Below are 15,975 nucleotides of genomic sequence, written 5' to 3'. Positions count from 1 at the left end.
ACTCTTACATTTCTATAACTCTTATGTGGTCACAATCAGGAACCCTCATTTTCCTGCTGGCATTAAAAGAGATGAGTGTTTTACGATGAATGTAACAGCACATGCAAACTGCTTCCTTCCCTCCACATGTCCAGTGTAATGCGTGAAAAGTGTTTATGTATTTGCACATTTGCAAAGCTTGGAGTGTCTCCACCCCCATCGTTCAGCCCGGACACTGAGATCCAGTGCCGAGGGCCTTCTGGCGGTTCCCTCATTGTGAGAAGTGAGGCTACAGGGAACCAGACAGAGGGCCTTCTCGGTAGTGGCGCCTGCCCTGTGGAATGCCCTCCCATCAGATGTCAAAGAGATAAACAACTACCTGACATTCAGAAGACATCTTAAGGCAGCCCTGTTCAGGGAAGTTTTTAATATGTAACGCTGTACTGTTTTTAATACTTGATTGGGAGCCGCCCAGAGTGGCTGGGGAAACTCAGCCAGATGGGCGGGGTATAAATAATAAATTATTATTATTATTATTATTATTAGTCAGTGAATTTATATATATGTGCCTTTGGGTAACTGGTGAAAGTTGCTTGGTGAAAACCAGCTGGGATTTGGTTATTCTGAGGCTTTTCTTCATTACAAAGCTGGCGGCATTTGAAACCAGTTGGAGGATGTTTTCACGTAAAGTATTTTTGGGGGTGGCTGATATGAAATGCAAGAGAGGCATAAGCCCATGATGAGTAACTAAGTTCTGTTCCAAGCTTTCAGCGATTACCATCTGATTCCAAGCTAGCGTATCTTAAGGCCTGACATACGTCAGTTGCTGTTGCTGTGGAATTAATGAAATTACTAGACCTGAAAGCATTAATCAACAGATTAATTTATTAATTGACTGTGGCTTAAAATCCAGCTGAAAACATCCCTTAATTAGTTGCAAGGGTGTTTGGCTTCTTCCATGTGCATCAGAGGAAACTGCTATCTATCAAATGTTATCAGCTATTTGAACCACTGTAAAAACTGTATAATGTAAAAACAGTGTGCTATAATACGTTTAATACAATTCAAACACTTTGGACTGGATTCAATTACTTGGTTGCATTAGTAAAGCCAGCAGGACTCCCACTTGTACTGATGGAACAATCTCCTTAGTTTTATGTTGAAGTCCACCCTCTGTGTGCCTCATCATCAGGGTGAGCTTCCTAGTCCCCCCCCCCCCCAAAGGACCTACAATCATATTTTGTGGAAATTTCCATTTGTCATGCATGGGTTGAAGGTTGCTCTGTTTTTGTTCACAAAGCAATTTCTAAAGGAGTTGTGTTGCAAATTTTCCAGTGCCCAGCCAATTTCCACAGTGAAGCTTATCATTAATCCTTACACTGTTAATGATGAAACCATTTGATTCATTTGCTATCTGTTCTTTGGACTTCTTCTCCCTAAAGAAAAAGAAAATGCATTTTTAGTAGCCATATTGTCAGTAAATTGCCTCCACTCAAGTGCAGGCTGCCTTTTCTGAAGGACCATAGGATCAAAGGTGTACTTCGACTTGGGTTTGGAGTTCTTGCCAAAAGTAGTTTCAGTGCTGAAGTTTAATTAGTAACTTTTTGGTGCTTGAGTTTGTGCATGACCCCACAATGTAATTTTCACATTGCCATTCCTGAGCAGACAAATTCAGGATGGATATGGTCTTTTTGATGTGTTGTGCAGGGTCCAAAAATAGACATAAAACTTATTCTCCAACAAGATTCCAACTTATTCTCCAACACTGGACTGGTGGGCTCCTTCTTCTGCCAAGCATAATTATGGACCATAATTATGGTCCACATCTTTTCTACTGCTACAATCCAGGAACTGAAGTGAGGTATCTCCAAAGCTAGTATCTGCAAATCAGCTCAGTGGCCTTCCCCTCTGATGTCTGTGAAACACTATGCAGTGGATCCACATGCTATAAGAGAAGATGGTGTGAGCATCACTTTGTCTGTTGATTAAAGTTTCTATTCCCCCACCAGGTTTATCCTATGGGATTGCAGTCATGCTATCTACTTGCCTTCCTGTAGAGCAGGGGCAGAGAACACCTGTGGTCCTCCACCGGTATTCCTGGACTTCAGCCCCCATCATCCCTGTCCATTGGCTATGCTGGCTGAGGCTGATGGCAGCTGGGCTCCCAACCATATCTGGAGTGCCACAGGTCCTCCATGCCTTCTGCAAAGGCTTCCTGCATTTGCTTCATTTATTTATGGTGATGAGAGGGAACAGAGTGGGTGAAGTGCTGTCCCTGCATTTGGGCTCCTCCACACTTCCACTTGTCCCATGCCTAGAAAGCACGGGTCTGAGCGGATTTTCACTTCTCCTGCTAGCACCTTTGCAAAGCTAAGCAGGGTCCAATATGGTTTCAAATTGGATGAGGGACCGCATGTTGAGATGCCTACATTGCAGCGGGTTGGCCTAGATGACCAGCTCTTCAGTTCTGTGATTCCATGATTCTAGTGTTGCAAAGAGGCAAGAGGATCTTTTGAAACATTGGAGGGGAACGAGGAGTCTGTGCTTCTATAGGAAGCAGTTTGAGGCACTGCATACCAAAGTCATCACTCTGACAGGGGCCCAGCATGCTTAGCAGCCCTGCTGTTTATAGTGAAGGCAGATAGATGCAAGAGTGTGCACGCATTCAATTTTCTAGGAGGAGGAGAGGACATTTGTCATTGTTACAGCTGCATGATGAATTTGAGGGAGAGGAGATGCGTTTTAGATTCAGTCAGGAATTAAGTTTCTGATTTGAGGAAAGCCACAGTGTTAAATTCCGAGCATCCCTTCTTGCTTTCCCTCCTTTTAAGGGAACTCAGAGCTTTTTAGGAGGGGGTGTTAACTTTAAAGACACCACATAATATTTACAGGCCTCGTAGATATTAGTGGTTAGAGCTACTGTAACTCAGAAAGCCCTGCATTCAGTAAAACAAAGAAGGAAGGCAAAGCTGAGGGGCATGCCTTGTGAAAGGCAAGTGTGAAGGCTTCCCCTGTGAGACCTTTGAGCTGGTCTCAAGCAAACCATCTGAAAGGTGAAATGATGCACTTATATCTTGTTATGGTGGAATAAGTATCCCAGGTGCAGAAAGCTTCTGACATCTTCAGTGAAAACATGACATTGCTTTGTATAGAGAAAGTAATACATTTACTGTTAAGTTGTGGGTGAACATATCAGATGACACAGCAATTCTTCAAACAGCTCTTGTTTATTCACAGGCCAGAACAGAACTGAACTGAAGGGTTCAGTCAGCCTGCTTATATAGAGCTCCAGTACAACGTAACTGTAACAATTTTCTAAAACTATCCAATCACTGAACGTCACTTTCGATCCCTTATTTGCATAACTATCTACAGTATCCCCCTCCTGGCCCAGGGTGAGAACTTCAGTACATAACATTTACTATTCCAAAATACTATTAAAAGATAAAATTATAGTTGTACTGCATTCTTTCTAATGAGAGAAGTAACATTTGCATGCTTTTCCACACAAGCTGTTTATAATTTTCTATGCCCATGTGAAGCTTCCCATTTTAAAAAGTTGTTTCGATCCTTGAATGAGTGTTGATCGCTTAAATAACTTCCAGAGGAATAGCCATGTTGGCAGCCAAAACAACAAAAGAGTCTTGTGACGCCTTAAGGACGGTGATTCTGAATTGTGGTTATATTCTCAGGACAACGCTTTGTGCGTCATGCAGCGCACAAAAGCTTATGCCAGCCTTCCCCACCCCCATGCCCTCCAGATGTTTTGAACCACATCATTCTCAGCCAGCAAGGGAGTTGGAGTCCAAAACATCTGGATGGGAACAGGTTGGGAAAGGCTGATTTGTGCAATAAAGACATTTGCTAACATTTAAGGTGCTGCAAGACTCTTTCCTATGTACGTATCTGCATGTATTGATGACGTATTCCTGGCACCCGCAGTCCAAGGATCTCCAGTTTTGTATTTCCCCCCCAAATCTCCCAACTGTAAATACAAAGGCAATGAAATCTGCTTGAGCCAGATGGTTGGGGCTGATTTGCAGAAGCATGCATAAAGCTGGAAGAAAATCTCTTTGAGAAATTAAATCCTACTCTGTTGCTTCTTTCCGCTTCCCAAGGGTGTAAGTAGTCTCTGAAAACAAGTAATAAGAATAGCTCATACTTTCTCCTTCTCAGAAGATAAATAGTGTGGTTTTATTTCACTTTGCAAGAACCCCCTCTTAGCAAGACGACAGAGCAAGAGTCACGATCAAGATTTTTGATTGCGCTACTCTATGGAATTACATTCTCAGAACCTTACCCAATGTTTCAATCTGTGGTCACATCAGAGATCACCTAAGAACAAATTGGATGGTAGCCAGGTCAGTTTTACTCAGAACAGACCTATTGAAATTGATGAACATGACTTTAAATAGTCATGGTTTCCCCCAAAGAATCCTGGGAAATGTAGTGTGTTAAGAGTGCTGAGAGTTGATAGGAGACATGTGCTCCCCTCACAGGGCTGAAATTCTCAGAGTGGTTTAACAACCTATTCCTCTTCACAGAGAATTTTGAGAGTAGTAGCTCTGTGAAGGGAATATGGACCTCCAAACAACACTCAGCACCCTTAACAAACTACAGCTCCCAGCATCCTTTGGGGGAAGCCATGGCTGTTTAGAGTGTTATGATACTAGTTTAAGTGCATACTGCAGATAGGGCCTTAGTCATGTCCATCAATTTCAGTGGGTCTGTTCTGAGTAAAACTTAGTAAAACTGCTACCAATTTATTGAAACCATGTCATCCACAAAGATATTAAATGCTTCAAAACTAAATCCTTCCAGGCCCACTTTTAAATGTCAGTTTTTAGCTACGTGGGAGTCGCTTTTCTATTTTGTTGTGAGCTTCTCTTGCAAAGTTTGGACACCTTTTAAAATGACCCAGCCATATGCAATGTAGAATGTGACTCTCTACCCTCCGACCCCCATTTTTTCAAGCAAGGTGACAGATCTGTGGTCCTATTCAGATCCTGCACAATTGAGTCCCCCTCATGTGGTTGTGTCATTTTGAACAGCTTCCCTCCACAGGAGCTACACACTGAAAAGTTGCCTGAGTAACATTTAAAGGGTCCCACCGATCTTATCAATTACAGAATAGGTTCAAACTGTGCAGTATTCGGAAAGTGCCCAAACTAGCACACTTTGTTCAAATTGAGCAAAATCCATTTCAATAAAAAAGGAAATAAAGAAAAACCAGTGGTGGCTCCATTCATTAGATACCAGTGGCTTTTACATTATAAAAGGTGGCTTTGAAATACTTCTGCTTTGGGTCTTGCATAGACTTGCACATATAAGAATCCTGATTGATTCTTTCTTACTTTTTCTATATAAGATGTAAATGTTGACATCTTAATACCAATCTTGCTACATTTGTCTATTTTAATAATTCATAATAGACAGTGTTTCTGTCTCTTGCATTCAACATTGCACAGCTGGCTTGGTAACTAATTGAGGAGTGGTTGTTCCCTTCAGTTATGTCTCTGAGCATTAGCCACTGTAGAACACAAGGCAGCTGAGAACTTCTAATAGGTGATTTATTGAGCTGTGTTTGGTCTCCCAGTTCTTTTTGAATCTGTCCCTGGTTTTCTCACCTTCAGAAGCTGCCATTGGGAAGATCACGACCTGTTTAGATTCCTCCTTAGTCCTCTGGTGGATTGCGTTTGTCTTCTGCAACATAAAGTTATAGATATTACCAAGAAGGTTGGTGGTGTGAGCCCACCCAGGGACAGCTGTGTGCAGAATTCCTGCATTGCAGCAAGTAGGACTTGTCGAACCTCTACAAGTCTGTGATTCTATATGTTGTGCACAATTTCTCATGATATCAGCTTCTCTTAGACCTTTGGGGCTTTGAACTGTGTGACATAGTGCTTTTTTCTTTTCTTTCTTTTCCTTTTTGTTAAAAAAACCCCACTGTCTGCTGCCAGCCAATACACTTTATAGGCTGAGTATGCTGAGTTTCCGTGGCCTTCAGAATGCTAGGGCATCATGATGTGAAATTCCAGAATAATGAAAGCAGCCCTATTCCCATGGTCTCTGTTCCTCTGTGGATTGTTAGCTTTGTTCCTGTATGATTCAGACTGCCTTGAAAGCATTTGGACCCCTGTTTCAATCTCTGTTTGCTGGTCAGAGCTCGCACTTCTGAAAAAAAATACAATTTCACCTGATATTTATTCTCTTTGCTACTTAACTTGCTTCACCCGCCTGAATAAATTCTTGTTCATGTTCTGTAGGCCAGCGTGTGTTCTATAAGATTAGCCTCTTCATCTTTTATCTCTTTATTTCCTGTGTCCTTGATCTCCTGTTGCCTCGTTGTTGTGGATTTCCCTTGCATGCTTTAGGACAGAACTGACACATTCTGTCCTAAGAGAGCGGTTGTAAGTTCTGCAGCTGACAAGTGTTTTGGGAAGGACTCTTGTGCTTTCAACAGTTCCTTTCCCTGCTGATTTTTCCATTGTGTCACAGCTAGAGATGCTTAAGGAATTCAGTTTCTGTGAATTCTGATGCAGAGTGACCTGATCTGTACCCCCTGAACTAATGCTCAGGTTGGAAACTAATTATTCTTTGGATTTCACAGTTACCTGGATTTTGCAACATAGCTCTCAGCTACAAAAAGGTGCCAAAACATGTTTAAAATGCATATTTTAGAGTAAGATGTGTTTAGAAATGTGCATATTCAGATAAAATACACATTTAAATTAGATATTTTGTGTTGAGATATGTAATTAAATATTGCAAGTGCAATGTAGAAGATAACATTGTGCTTTCATATTGTCTCAAGACAGTTTTTAGTAATAAGCCTCTAAGGATTCAATCAGTGAATTAAATGTGTGCTTGATACAGTTTAACATGAATTTAATAAACAAAAAAAGCAAAGGTATGTCAAGTAGAACCTTCCCTTCCCCAATTCACAGTTGGAAAATACCTTTATTAAGACCAACCTAATTGTCACAAAATAGTGACACGCTTTTGAGTCCCCGGGGAGTTCAATCATACCAAAGGTAGGCTCCAGTATAATCCTTTTCTGTGTAAATTCTCACAGGATTGTTGCGACAAAGAATGAACATGTAATAGCACTTTTTACAGCAAATGTGCTATAGACCCAGTTTTTCTACAGTTATGACACAGAAGTTGTTAAGGAATGTAGTTAATGTGTTAATTCCATTAGTCAGGAAAGAGCTGGATCATTCCCAAGATGCACCTGGCCCGAATCTGGTAACTTCCTTATCAGTGTTACTGGACAGATTAGGCACATAACTCAAATTACAGCGTGGGTTGTGGGTCATTGTTTCTTATTAGGAAAGAGTGGATAGTTGTGCAACTGTGGAGTTACCGGAACACCTTGAAAAGAGCTCATCTGAGAAGAAGACTTGGAGAATTGCCATATCTTTGCACTCTGAGAACCCTAAGCTGCTGTAGGACTCTGTGCATGTTGACTTTCCTGTATAGCAGGGGCTTGAAACTCCCTTGGTGTCCCTTCCAACTCTACAATTCTACGTTTCAATAACTTAGAACTTGCGTGTTGACATCCTTCAGCAAGGACGTTGAAGTACAGGGACCCCTCTGGGACCAGAGGGAGAAAACTCTTGGTGTAACCTCCATATGCCGTATAAATATAGTGTGTGTGTGTTTTTTCATCCTACCCAACTTCCAAGGAGGTTAGGGCAACCACATGGCTTTGCCGGCCCTGCAAGTTTCATCTGTGAGACAGGTTGGGCTTTAGCAGAAGCAATTGGCTCAAAGCCACCCAGTGAGATTTATGGCTGAGTGGAGATCTGAACCCAAGCCTCCCTCCCTTTATCATAGTCTAGCACTCTTGCCCCTCCACATCCCATTGGCTCGGGATCATTTCCAGCATCCCATTCAACTCATATCATAGTTCACTTCTCAGAAGTGAGACCTGCTTTTTATTCTACTATTGATCATTTGAAGTGGTGTTTTTATGTCTCCCTCTATTATGCATGTGAAGCCCTGGTGATTTTAATAGAAAGCTTTGCATAAAGCCTGAGAGTAAGACATTTGTTTTTGGTATTTGAGATTCCTGCTTTGTATGAACTCTCTGGCTAGTTCTAATAAAAAGGCATGATTTATATAGCCTATGCACCATGTAAGTGTGCTCGAGGTACAGCAACTGTTGCAGCTCTCTGGATAGTAATCTGCTATTTTCCATGGCATTTTATAGGCCCAGTGTCAATCTGAGGGCATATTATGCATTATTATTACTTTCTGTGGCAGCCCAAAATACAGAAATGTATCTGGAAGGGCTAGATAGATGTTTAAGCTCTAAGAAAAGCAATGTATCTCTTTTCAGCTGGCATGGAATGTGTTGCATGTTGCTTGCACTAGAGCTTAACCCACAGATGGAGAACTTGCTGTCTTCCAGCTTTTGTTGGACTACAACTCCCATCATCCCTCACCCATTGACCATGCTGGCTCAGGTCGATGGAAGCCAGAGTTAGCCAACTTCTGTTGGCTGCCCCTGGCTTAATCTGTTATCTGAGTTAGATTTCCCCCATTCATAATTTTTTTCTGTGCTGTAATTATACCCATAATTAGCAAAGTGAATCATACAAAATACTTGCACTTCTTTTACTTATTTATAAAACTTATATCCTGCTTTCTCCCCAGAAAGAAAACTGAAGCATCTTACAACAATCAAACAGACATGTAAGAAAACCAACTTCACAAAATGCATTAAGCAACCATAAAAAAATGGAATCTGCTTAAAAAAGGAAAATCAGCAAAAATGGGGAACTCATAAAACTCCAAAAAAAACTAAAGTGAAGGCACAGAAGAAAACAACCTTCAGTTTTCTTCAGCTGAAGGCCTTCCAAAACAATCAGGTTTTGGCTAAATGCCTGAAGTGAGGAGGACCTCAGGACTGAGGGCCAAATGTGGCCCTCCAGGTTTCAATATATGGCCCTCAGTACCCCATCCAAGCTACACACCTCTCCCTAAGCCAGACCTCTCACCTGCTCTTCTCTGTGCTTTCCTGATTCTAGCTAGGCAAAAGCACTTAAGGACTTGAACTGTGTGGAGGTCCCGTGCTTGCCTGGATGAAGAATTGTGGTGAGTAGGGGCAGAGACCCCTGGCATCCATGTGGCTGGCATGAACAAAACCTGTCTGCTTTATGCAGATGTTGAATGTGGAATATTTAGGTAACTGGAGCACAGTGCAATAATATATTGTATGCCCAGAGGAGGTAAAGATTATTCAAAATCAAAGAAACTGACCAAACAAGGCCCCAGCATATAGGATGAAGGCATATAAGGCCCTTGTTGAAGCTAAGCAGGTGTCAGGGCTGGGGTCAGACGCAGGTCAGCAAGAAAGGAAGAAAATATATGATGCTGGTGAAGTTAAGTCTTTATTTAAGGAAACAAAATACAACTCAGCCTGGTGGTCTCAGCAACCCTTTCCAATAGGTCTTGCCCCTATGGAGCAGTTCCCAGGATTGAAGGCCTTCTACTACCCTTAAAACCTTCAGGATGTTCCCCAAGCAGTCTCAAACCGTGTCTGTCCACCTCTGACCTCTGCTCTGCTTTTCTCATTATTCTGCATGTTCTTGGAGACCAGCAGGAAGGGAAGCTTGTCATAGCAGGAGTGAGAGACTCCCTGGATTCTTCAGCATGATGCTTCATCTCTGCTTCAGCCTCAGAGTCTGAACTGTTCCTTGTCACAGGCTCTGCCTGCTCACTAAACCCTGTTGCTCTTTCAGCTTCCGACACCACCTCCCACCAATCTTCTCCTTCTGACAGCTCCTCTGTGTCCCACAACCAATCCCCTGGCTCTGAGCCTTACACCTCTGGGGTTCTGCTTGGGGATTCCCCAGCTGGTGTCTCTCATTCCTCTTTGACCAGCCAGTCCCTGACAGCAGATCAGAGTCTGATCAGTGCTTGGATGTATGACCACTTGGAACCTATGTTTACACTGCCTTGGGGGTCTATGATAGCAGAAAAGTGGGATGTAAATGTAAGAAAAGTAGACTTGGCTGTGTTGTATATACTTGCTCTTCTCATTACAGTGATTACATATTTCTCTCATTTCTCAAGTTTGCACAGCAGATTACTGTTATGCTAACTTTTGGCATGTTGGGCAACTTCAGAAAATGCATACAACATATGCAGCATAGTCTTTTCTCAGAGTGTCCATTGGTGCCAACTCAGTTTGTTCCATATAAGAAAAATGTGGCACAAACAGTAGCCTTAGTCATGACTATCTATGGCAGTAGCCGGTTAGCAGTTGATCTTGGTGTAATTTAGCAGCTGTCTTTAGGAATAACATCTGCTTTAAATGGAGCGAATGAACACGAGCACAAAAAAGGAAACCTCTGTGCTCTGAGTTCCTTTATGGATGAAAGTGGGAGGAGAGGCGGTTCACTTCAGGATAAGAAACAGAGCCCGTGGCAAGGGAAGGATTTCCCTTGGCTTTCCTGCCAAATGAGCGAAGGGGAAGCAGAGAAGTTTGCTCCTCAGGAGGGAACTACTGTCAGAGTCTGCTTCTTCCTCTCCCAGCAACCCTTAATGCTCCATCCCACATTGCTTCAGAGAGGCCCTTGATTTTTCATAGGGGCAGGTAGCTGTAGGGGAGAGCTTCTTATTTTAGGATCCAAGCTAATCTTCTTCCACAGAACCTGAGAGGCAGCTACCAGGTTTGTTGGGAAACTTGATTGTTTGCTAACAATTCTTCACTTACTTGCTCAGTAGCCTAAGCAGCAGTAATAACACCAATCAAAAGTCTTATTTAAAGGAACGTACACACAGGTGCATCAGCTCTGGCCTTCGTAGGCCCATACTGAGTTAGCTATATTGCTGTGGGTTGAGGTCAATGTGTGACTGCTGACCTTGGGTGGGTTGTGTTTTAGCGCAACCAGAACCACTAAGAAAACATCAGCTGCAATGGGTTAAAAACCTGCTGCATGCAGTCTGGGCCATGCAGAATGTCTAACAGTCACCGTGGGTTGAAAACACAGCTGTGCATGCCCTAAGATGGTCATATGAATGGACTTGACTACTTCATTTATCACTTTGCTCTGCCCTTCTGTAAATAAGTTTTATTACCCTCAGTCCTCTTCACTTCTTTGCTTGACACCTGTCATTTTTGGATAACAAAAACACTACCAGAACCACCAACACATTAATAGGGAAAGCAGTTTCTAGCAGTATGATTACGTAATGCGTTTCCAAGTCCCCCGTCTTTCAGATTTTCCGTTCAAGTTGCTCCAAGGGTCTCTAGGTGTGAGATAAGATAAGGAAGGTAAGTACCGGCACAGGGGAAGGCTTCAGTAATGAGTGTTTTGTTTACAATGCCGTATAGCATGTGCGTGGAGTGGAGAAATAGGCTATGTTATGGATTTAACTTTGGCAAATCAGATGCAGGTCTCATACTGGGTAGTATGCAGCAATGTTTTGCTCGAGAGTAGACCCACTGAAGTTAATGGACATGGAGGGCACCAAGTTTGCTAGCACTGTTGTACTAGATCACTTTGTGTAGAAGCTAGTCTTAAGAGGGGCGAGCCGGTGACTCCTTTTACTACTTGTGATGCAGTGCCTAGTATATATTGGACACTTTGATTTTTTTAAAAAAAATGTTGATGAAGTACGATGGACCTGGGCTGAGCACATTTCCTTTGCCCTGAAAAGAAATGCTTTGGCACGAAGTGAGCATATGTTCACCCAAACCACTTCTTCACTTTGAATAAATGTTTGACTTTAACTTAAACTGCAGTGATTGATTACAGAAAAAGGAAAGGGACAAAACTCTACACTGCTTTTTTTTTGTTGCCATTTTATTTTGATTAGTAGAATACATTGTTTTAAAAATGGATAGATATTCTTAACATACTTACCCATTTAGCAGCAGTTGAAAAATGGCCGGTCCTCACTAAATTTGCCTGACAGTTGGTGACTGACTTGAATCTAATATGTAAGCTTCATAAGCTTTGCCATAATGTTTTGAAACGGTCATAAACCTTGAGTATCCTAGTCACACATTTAACCTGCCACATTTAACCTTCCCCTGCGTAAGAAATTTATGACAGGCTCCAAATACAATCCTCAACCTTCTCCTTAAAGCAAATCACAAAAAAGAATGGTTATTGGGTCTCATGGGAACTCAGAGTCCGCAATATATTTAAGCAGGCAGCAAGATGGCTGGAATTAGACATTCAGTGCCAGGTCTGGGAATCCTGGTTGCCACAATAGCTACAAAATAGAGGCAAGATGCAGGAATTTAGGGTGGGAGAGACTGTACTGTGCCTCTGTGCACCCACTGCCTGTCCCTTGCCACTCCCTTCCTGGAGTCATTACTCGTCACAATGTTGGAAAACATACCCAGAACTCCTTGTATCAGGGGGCAGGAAGAGGCTAGGGGAAGAATTGTGAGGAAAAACCACAGGCAGAAGGGTTTATGTGCTTCTTCCCCCTTAGCTTGAGATTAAATCCTCTTCATGCCCCTCTGTAGCTGTTGGACCACACTTGGATCTGCCGCTGAACGCCTAATTTTGCTATCACCAAATCACAATTTCCAGGGTTCTTTGGCAAACAGCTAAATTCATCTCCACAGGTAGACAACATACCATAATGCATGCACACACACTCCAATTAATTTAGAGTATAAGCAGGGCTTTTTTTCAGCCAGAACTCACCAGAGCTCAGTTCCAGCACCTCTCAGGTGGGTGTTATTGCCATTCTAAGGGAACGAGGGAGGTGTTCATGGTGAGTTCCGACACATATTTTTTCTAGAAAAATATCACTGAGTACAAGGAACTGGCAGTTCTGCATCTGCAAGGAGTTGATCCTCTGTTGTGGTAGCACCTACTCCCTGGAACCTGCCTCTTTTGCCCATTCATAAATCTCTGTTTTATTGTTTTTGGCACCTGCTAACTGATCCCCCCCCCCCCCAAGTCTATCCACACAAGTAATTTTAACATGCAGTTTATTATGCATATTTGCTTTGAAACTCCTGGCCTTTTTAATATTTTGCTACATTTTATGTCAATTGTATTTTTAGCTTTCAATTTGGTTGCTATTTTTCTAATGAAGATCTTACGTCGCCTCATGTAAACCACTCAGAGGTTTCTGTCAATTAAACAGCATATAAATCTTGTCAAGTACGTGAAAAGAAACCAACGTGTAAATGTGTTGAAACTCACTGTATATAGTGAATCCAACATATGGTGTAGGTAGGAGGACGGCAGAAGATTCTTCACACTTTCCTTTTATAGAGAGTGCCTATAACCTTTTGGGTCCATGGTGCAAGGGATGTTTGAGATTCATGGCTAATGCCATATATGCAGAATAGGAGAGAATGATTTGGGATGTAGGCAGCACACCTCTTTGGGGAAATGCCTGGCACCCTTCCAACGAACTTGTAATTGCTCCACCGTGAAAAGCTCCAACGCAGACAGACGCAGCGACAGGAAAGGAAGAAAATCCCTAAAATGCAGAAGTTGGTGATGTAATGGGGATTTGATTCATAGCTGACCTCAAGAGTTCTCAAGAGTCACCTTCGAGCGGAGGAGTATGCTCCCCTCCCTCCACAGGCAGATGATTTACTGCTTGACAGGTAGCTCACCAAAGCCCTTTGGCTGGAATCAGATGGCTTGTCTGATCCCAGCCAGTACACATCCATTTTCTCATACCTTCATTCAGGAGGGAGCGAAATAAGGCTGACTGAGCACAGTGCATCTAACAAATGCTTTGTCGGGTTACAGGAGCTCAGGTATTAAAAATTTATTTCTACCAAGGCTGAAGCAACATTAAAAAAAACTAAATGAAAAAATGAAAAAGGGTGATTTATGGACAGGGAATTTCTCCGTGCTTCATAAAACCATCATATCCTACAGCTGAGCATTTGTCAAACGCTACTTAAAAAACCAAAAAACCCCTCACTAGCACCATTTTGGTTTTTTCATCCACAATGTTTATTCGGAAGCCAGGTTTGCATACAAAGCAGTTAAATACAGTCAAACCTCGGTTGTCGAACATAATCCGTTCCGGAAGACCGTTCGACTTCCGAAACAAGTGGAAGCTGCATTGGATGTTTGGGTTCTGAAAAACGTTAGAAAACTGGAGCATTTACTTCAGGGTGTTCAGCATTCGGGAGCTGAAACATTTGGGAACGGAGCTGTTCAAGAACCGAGGTTTGACTGTAATCTCATTTTATTGCATATGTGTAATCACTTATTTTCAGCAAGACGTTTTGTGTAGCTGCTAGGGGGTGGGGAGTGTTGAGAACATGGTTAGAGCTTTACTTATGGTAACAGTAAAGGTAAAGGGATCCCTGACCATTAGGTCCAGTCGTGACCGACTCTGGGGTTGCGGCGCTCATCTCGCTTTATTGGCCGAGGGAGCCGGCGTACAGCTCATGTGGCCAGCATGACTCAGCCGCTTCTGGTGAACCAGAGCAGCACACGGAAATGCCGTTTACCTTCCCGCCGGAGGGGTACCTATTTATCTACTTGCACTTCATGCTTTCAAACTGCTAGGTTGGCAGGAGCAGGGACCGAGCAACGGGAGCTCAGCCCGTCGCAGGGATTCAAACTGCCGACCTTCTGATCGGCAGGTCCTAGGCTCTGTGGTTTAACCCACATCGCCACCCACGTCCCTATGATAACAGTAGAGGATAGCAATTTATAAATGGGGCTACCACGTTGGATATTGTATTCTCCTTTAACAACTCTAAGGCATACCTACTGCACTCTGTTTCATTCCCCACCCCATTAGACCACTTCTTTACACAGCAGGCAGAGGAGGATGGGTGGTGGTGCGTTTGCCAGTAGAAGAACAGCGTAAAGGGAATGTGCCTTTAAAATCTAACTCTGTAGCTTTCCAGATGGTGCTGAACTACAGTTTCCATCATCCCTGACCCTTCACCATTTTGGCTGGCCATTCTGTGAGCTGGAACCCAACAACATCCGAAGGGCAACAGGTTCCCTATCACTGTGCTAAAGGGGCAAGTAGTAACCTTTTTTTTTTTTAAGGATCACACTAAAGCAAAAGCAAGGTTAGCTCACCTCAAGGTAGTCTGAAGGAAGGAAATCTTGAGTTTTTAAAAACAAACAGATTTGAGTGGCTAACTCATTTTGTTGCATCTTTACAGTGCTGTCTTGGAGAGAATCCTGTGGTGTTCCTGTTCAGAAATATACTTTATATATATTAAGTACTTGTTTTATTAAACTGAATGGGGAATTCAGTCTCTTGAGTGATCAGCTGGAAGTGAGAGATGTGATTATGTAGCCCAGGTCAGGCCGAAGTCAAGAGCTACATCAGCAAATGATGATTTGAGAGGCCAGAGGCAGGAATGTAGCCAAGGTCAGTTGGGTGGTTGGGTCCTAGAAATCACAATACCTGTGTTTGCATGGCTTCTCTTCACAATATATTGCATACAATGGAGGAGCAAGCTTGAAGCATCCATTAGGTAAGGCCAGCCAGGACCCTATTGGCTCCCCAAGAGGGAAATCTGTATATTGGATGGTAATTCAAAAACTATTGTATGTCTGCATTTCTACCATGTCCTGGTCCTTCTAGGGATGACACTGATTCTTTTTAAAATAGTCTAGCAGAGGGAAGAGAGAGATTCCAGGGCCATGGGAATCTGATGCTTAGCTGTTTCCATTTTAGGACTCTATTTGCTTTCACAGTAGGTTGTCAAATTGTTGTGTGGGCTTGGGAGCATTGCTTTGGCCATGTACTTGCTGCCAAAAAGTGTGTATGACTATTTCCCCCTCTCTTTTGTTAAAGTAGTCAAAGGAAAGTACAGTTATTAATTTGACTGTGGCGAGAAAACACTTCAAGTGTATTAACAATGCTTTTATTTTCACAATCCCAGGAATGTTCAAAGTTTTGTAGATCTTATTCCACCTTTTTATTTCTCTGAAACACAAAAATGTGTTAAGTTATTCTGCAGGATTAGAAGGCGTAGTTATCAAAAGTAGGTCCTGCAAATCCTTATATGCTAATTTG

At 42.5% G+C, this 15,975-nt stretch overlaps 1 protein-coding gene across 4 annotated transcripts in view; it reads left to right on the top strand.

The window, feature by feature from the left end:
* The window catches only part of CHST11 (carbohydrate sulfotransferase 11), a 204,387-nt gene that overhangs the window by 38,987 nt on the left and 149,425 nt on the right, over positions 1 to 15,975 (top strand). For 2 of the 4 annotated variants that reach the window (XM_077935025.1, XM_077935024.1), the window contains exon 2: positions 8,641 to 8,679. The exons of the other annotated variants lie outside the window; for them this stretch is intronic. In XM_077935025.1, coding sequence (XP_077791151.1) covers positions 8,641 to 8,679 — 39 coding nt within the window. The remainder of the gene's footprint in view (positions 1 to 8,640; positions 8,680 to 15,975) is intronic. 4 annotated transcript variants of the gene reach the window in all.

Source organism: Podarcis muralis, chromosome 10 (assembly GCF_964188315.1).
Source record: "Podarcis muralis chromosome 10, rPodMur119.hap1.1, whole genome shotgun sequence".
In the NCBI taxonomy this organism is placed as follows: domain Eukaryota; kingdom Metazoa; phylum Chordata; class Lepidosauria; order Squamata; family Lacertidae; genus Podarcis; species Podarcis muralis.
Note: the sequence above shows the minus strand (reverse complement) of the source record. Positions and strands in the feature narration are given on the sequence as shown.